The following is a 6,305-nucleotide window of genomic DNA, read 5'->3' as shown; positions in this document are numbered from 1 at the left end:
GCGTCGGCCAGTCCATTAAGGATGACCTCTTTAATAAACTTTTTGAAGATCTTCCCTGGGTTGAAAAACCCCGATATAGCGTACAAGGACAATAATATGAATTTGATGCAATACTCAAAATTCTCTTATTTCTATGGTAGGCATATCCATTGGTTTCAATCTAGATCCATTTTAGAGTGCTTTTTGGCAATCAGAACCTTACTTGGAGTTCCCAGAAGATACTACGTGTGTGTCTGTGGTAGTAATGCCTTGCTGGAATGTACTCTGATCCAGTTTGGTTCGCCTTCAGATACTTTTCTGCGTGCTTGAAAAACCATGGCTTGTAGTAGTTACCAATTCTATTTATCTAAAAAAAAAATTTTTTTTAATGAGCATGTGCGTGTATCTATGTGAAACAACAAATACCAGTACAATTATTACTTACTTGAAAATTTGATAAATGTGGTATTAAGTGTACTTGGTAACATAAGACTTTCATTTTGCAGTTACTCTTAGAGAAAAGAATAGCATACATGTCAAGAAAACTTTTAAAATGTGATTTTCATATCTTGGTGTTTTACACTATGCCATAGTATAGATGTGTCTTTTCCAATTTTTCCTCATTAACATTAACTTACAATAGGGTTCGGCTTCTATAAAGCATATTAGATCTTTCAAGCAGGGGTGCCAAACTCATTTTGGGCCCATGGGCCAGATGAGGGGCATGGGGCCAATCTGTGGAGTAGACTGCACCCACAGACCAGCTCCTTGCACTGCAGCTAGCATGGAAGGCTAGTCTGGTGAGGTACTACATGCAGCACACACTACAGATCCAGCCCCGCATGTCACATCTAGCACATATCAACTCTAGTTCAGGGCTCACACTGCACGCTGTGCCTGCATCACAGACCCAGCACACCGGCTTCTGCACACAGCTCCATGTACCACATACAGCACACAGGACTGGAGCCAGTGTGTGTGGCTTGTGATACGTGCGGTAGGTCTGAGACCAACCCATGGGCTCCTAGGTTTCTATGGGCTGGATGCGGCTATTTGACAGCTTTGATTTAAAGCCGATGTAGATATTTTAGGAACATTGCTCTCTCTCAAGTCATTATTGGGCAAAAGTCTCCACATGGCAAACAGTTTCATAGCATGTTTTGGCCAACTATTAATAGCAATTTTCTAGCCAAATGATATTACTTTATAAATTACTACAATGTGAATATATATACAAATCTCCCCCTCCCCCCAGTTTTTTTTCCCATTTTAAATCATAGCATTTTTCCTATAAGTAGGTAGAGATGCTTTTGTTTTTGTATTCTGAAATGTTGTGGCCATAGACTAAATTATGTACTAGAAAAATAAAAATTAGAGGTTTGAAAATACCTATCAATATAGGAAATTCAGGTGTAAGCTCATGAATGTATTATTGCCTGCAGAACCGTATTGTTAAATATATTCAGCCACTTCAGCCATCCCCAACTATTTTATAGTCCATTAAAAAGTATATGCTTGTATCAATTCTGAATTTTTGTTTTACATCCTCATATATAGTGCATTTTTTTCATGAAAGAGAACAGAAATGCTGCTTATTAGTTTCCCTTAGTTACCTTGCCTTGTTCCGCTTCATCAGTCAAGACTCCTGTCATGATAACTGCTTCTTCCAGAGAGTACATCAGTCCTTCCACAAAACTGTTTTCTTTCATTTTAGATTCTTCAGTAAACTTTTCACAGATCTTCTCCAAACCTCTTACAGGCTTATAATGTAATTTTACGTATTTCTTGACAGGAACCATTTTTATTTCTGCTGCAACCAGGAACCCCAGTGTACCGCAAGACCAAGGCACAGCATAAAACAGGTCTGAATTTTCAGTCTGCAAAAAGTATGTCATACTAAATCATATTTCCATACTTACAACCATCAATGACATTGTAAATCATTGCAAAATAACATTTTCTCTTACTGGTGAACATCTCACAAGACTTCCATCAGCGAGAACAAGTTCATAAGCCAAGCAGGTATGTTGAAAAAGTCCATAGATATGGGATGAAGACTCAATGCCAGTTCCCATGATCAGACCACCTTATTAAGAGATCAGACAATACAATCATTTGAAACTTACTTCCCTTTAAGAAGAAAATAATTTACAGAATACGTTTTTTAAAGGGCTCTTACAGTCATTTTAGAACAGGTTTAAAGCTAAGAAAAATATCTATAATATAATGTCCCAGCAGAATATATAGAGCAGCGAGAATTTATTTTAAATTGTTTTTGAAAAGCTGAGACTATATGTCATTATAGATATAGAAGCTATTTAATTAAAAAAAAAGAAGTCATGCACTTCTGACCTACTGTAAGGTCATCAAGTTCTGGTACCACTGGAAGAGTCCAGCCCATAGGGTTCAAGTGAGCTGTCAACTGACCCATTGTGACCAATGGTTCCACACGGACCACCTAAAAATAAAAATATTATTCTACTATTAGTGCTGACAACATAAATCTTGATTGCACTTCTGTGTATTATCAGAATTCAGACACACTGCAAGTCAAGAATTTAACTAAAAATTTTTGTGAAGCTGTCTATCCTACCATCTTGAAAAATTCTCCTGCTAAATCCCCTAAAGATAATTCAACTGATGTTTTACAGTTCAGTTCATTACACAGATTAGTTGCATACAATTTCTTTCAGATAAAATGCTCCATGCATGGATTTAAAAAAAATATTAAATATGGTGGGTTTACTGTTTGTGAAAGGGCACGTCTCCACAAGACACTAACCGTGCAGCAGCCTAATAATATTACGTAGTAATGCGTCACAGCACGGACCATACTAATATGCTACTGCACAGTATTATTATTAGGCTACTGTGCAGTAGCGTCACTTAAAAGACATAAACCAGCTACTGTGCAGTAACTCAGTTACTGTCCATTCTAGTATCTGATTAAATAAGTACTAAATAAATGCGTAGTGGTCACTACTTAGTGTCTCATACAGACAAACTACCATTTTAAAATGGTGCATGCATAAGCGCATGTACCCTTTGCAACCTCATTTTATCATACTCATCTCCTAATATTCTTGAAGTTTGAAGTGTTCAATTGTGTTCCTATGTTTGCAAAACTCCAGTTTATTTCCACAAATTAGGTACTTGGCATTATTTAAATTAAGCTATTTTGATGCTCTTAACTGAGTGCTTTGAATCAACTGATTTAAGATAACACTTCAAGAAAAGCAGAAGTGTTACCTTTAATGAGGACAGTACTCCAAAAAAGTTCTTATAATCAGAAGACATATGGAAGGGCAGACAACTTTAATTGAACAGGCACAAGATTTTTTTTCAGAAATAACTAGATTTTGTTTATGAAATGCATAAATCTCTCAGAAAAAAATATATTAAAAAAGTCTGTCTCATAATATACCACATTCACAAAATTCGGCCAGGGCTTTCAGAGTGAGGCATAATATTGAATAGTCTGGAAGTAGCCCTAAAGGCATTTTGACCAGCTCTTCAGAGTCGGGGAGAAGGAGTGCAGGGGAGTTGCACAAGAAAGTGGAAACAAAGCCTTTCACGTGTCTTTCAAAGCTGCATTTTCAGTAGAGAGATTTGCAAAGACAGCAATGACATGATTCACTTTGGGTGCGTCTACATGTGCCCCTGACTGCACAGGACCTGCTGGTACTGCACAGCCTCGGTGGCACACAGGTTGTTTACTTACCCTACTGTGCAATAGCATTGAACTACTGCAGCAGCTGTTGCTACTGCACAGGAGTGGTGGCATCATGGTTAGTGCCCGCCAATGCTATGTTGCCGCAGCTCGTTGCTACAGTGACATAGCATCTTATGAAGGCATGCCCAGTAAGATGATTATCTTTGCATCTGTTAGGGCTAGAGAATTTTTTAAATCAAAGAATAAATTATCTAGGCACAAATATGTTTTCAAAATAAGAACGCAAATAATGAGCTGGCTCATACCAGACCCTTGTATCTAAAAGCTTTGTTCAAGAGTGTCAGGTTCTACTATGAATCAGTATCTTATGTCCATTTTCTCTTCCAGGAAGAAAATAATTTCCTCTGCAGTTCAATTTTACAGACAGATTCACTCTTTGTTGTGCACAATATTGAGGCTGTTCTGCTTTGATGCTAGAAGTGAATTACAGCAACAAAAAAAAACTTTTCAGTTTTCTTTACCAAAATATGCATGAAGACATCATACTAGAATTTGTGTATTTTTTTAAGCCACATCTTAAATATTTCTAAGAAATCTGGGCACATCAGGCCCATAAAATTATGAGAGCAGAACTGCATGCTCAGATATATTACACCACCTTCCAAGCTAGCAGCTATATAGTACGTTTGAAGGCACTACTGCCTAGCACAGTAAGTTAATAATGCAAACTTGCCACTACTGTCCTTTAGCCAAGAACCATAATGAAATACTGGCAACTTTATTGTGCCTAAACTTTTTCTGCATGTATTACCTGTCTTTCAGTATCTACTTCTAGAATATCCATTAAGTTGATCATTATATTCTTATGAGTCTTCTTGTACTTCCCAACGCGAAGTGATACAGTTAGCCAACCAGGTCGGCCAGTACACATGTATGTTTTACTGCCTTCCTTTTTCCATTCCCGCACCTGCAAGAGTTCATGATTAGACTTATACTTTGAAATATAGAGATGCAAGCATGAAAACGATAAGTGAAAACTGTTTTCCCAATTTGAAAGCATGTGAATTATTTGTCAATAATGTAGCCTGGAAGTTTTAGCATGACTCAGACCTGTGAACTTTTCACAAAATAGCACCTGTAGTTCTAGCTGTCTGAGGGTAATAATTATAAAAGATCCATACTTCTGAGCTTTAGGCATGTTATTCAGAAAAACTACTAGTAAATAATATTTTAAAAATCCACAGGAAAAATGAGTCACTCTGAAAATGATCACTGGCACAAATAGGTTTAACTCCATGTAAGTCAGTGAAACTGTACCTACTTGTGACAACAGAAAATTTGGCCCACAATGTGAAAAAAAATGGCAAAGATAAAGGTCACAGTGAAACTGCACAGACACATTCACACAGTCCCTATAAGGGCTGTGCAAAGCTTTGGTAGCTGATTCGATTTGGAAGAGATTCAGCCCAACTCAGTGGCCAAATCTCCAAATCTGAATCAGGAGACTCATGGATTTCTCCGAATCAAATCAGAAACCGAATCAATTCAGACAGGTTTGGAGATTCAGCCATAGACTGTACAGGCAGGCACTAGGCAGTGGCAGCGGGAGCAGCTGGATGAGCCCTGGCTTGAGTTGGCAGTCCTGGGAGAAGCTGCAGCTTGTCCGGTTGCTCCTCCCGCTGGGGCAAGGCAGGCAGTGCTGGTAGCCCCAGGAGAAGCTACGGAGGCTGTGGGGAATGATCAGGGAGCTGGGGGAATGATTGGGAGCTTGGGGATCAAACTGGGAACTAGGGAATTGAACCAGGAACTGGGGGGGGAAATGATCAGGGCCTGGGGGAACAAACAGGGGCTCCCCCCAGCTCCTGGTTTGATCCCCCAGCTCCTGGCTTCTCCTGGGGCTGCCAGCACTGCCTGCCTCACCCCTGCAGGGGGGGCAGCTGGATGAGCCATGGTTTGAGCCAGCAGCCCTGGGAGAAGCCATGGGGGCTAATTATTGGGTAGCTGAGGGAATGATGGGGAGCTGAGGGATTGAACCGGGAGCTGAGGAGAAGCCCCTGTTCATTCCTCCAACACCAGATCATTCCCCCTCAGCTCCCCAATCCTTCCCCCAGCCCCCATGGCTTCTCCTGGGGCTGCCACCACTGCTTGCCTTGCGTGGGGGGGGAGCAGCTGGGATAGCTGCATCTTCTTCTGGGGCTGCTGGCTCAAGCTAGGGCTTGTATGGCTGCTCCCCCAGCTGCTCCTGCTGGCACTGCCTGCCTGCCTGTATAGTCTACGACCGAATAAGATTTGGCACCAAATATCTTCAGATTTGGATCAATCGAATCAGGACAGCGATTCAAATTACCGAGTCGAATCACTGTCCCTCCGAATCACCGAATCCAAAGCAAGGACTTTTCGCTTCACACAGACCTAGGCCCTATGTATCTGCAGATCTAGCATGACTAGATTTTAGAGAACAAGAATTATAGGCAGGTGATTTTATTTTACCCTAAATGCACGCATGCAGACAGCCAGCTTCTGAGAATTACAAAGCTTAAAGGATAATTCCTTACACACTAATATTAAAATGTACCTATAATATTCTAATATAATAAAGGGCTTGGTCGGTCGGTCTGTCTGTCTGTCCATAATGCTCTTGGAGCACTCTGAC

The 6,305-nt window shown here is 40.3% G+C and overlaps 1 protein-coding gene across 1 annotated transcript in view; it reads right to left on the bottom strand.

Moving 5' to 3' along the window:
- DHCR24 (24-dehydrocholesterol reductase) overlaps positions 1-6,305 on the bottom strand; it is a 15,916-nt gene that overhangs the window by 6,551 nt on the left and 3,060 nt on the right. Inside the window, exons 2-6 of the mRNA XM_019501242.1 lie at positions 4,464-4,619; positions 2,332-2,437; positions 1,947-2,065; positions 1,593-1,856; positions 203-346 (exon numbers count right to left, since the gene is read on the bottom strand). Coding sequence (XP_019356787.1) covers positions 203-346; positions 1,593-1,856; positions 1,947-2,065; positions 2,332-2,437; positions 4,464-4,619 — 789 coding nt within the window. The remainder of the gene's footprint in view (positions 1-202; positions 347-1,592; positions 1,857-1,946; positions 2,066-2,331; positions 2,438-4,463; positions 4,620-6,305) is intronic.

This window comes from Gavialis gangeticus, unplaced genomic scaffold (assembly GCF_001723915.1).
Source record: "Gavialis gangeticus isolate Ggan-Ray unplaced genomic scaffold, GavGan_comp1, whole genome shotgun sequence".
NCBI lineage: Eukaryota > Metazoa > Chordata > Crocodylia > Gavialidae > Gavialis > Gavialis gangeticus.
Note: the sequence above shows the minus strand (reverse complement) of the source record. Positions and strands in the feature narration are given on the sequence as shown.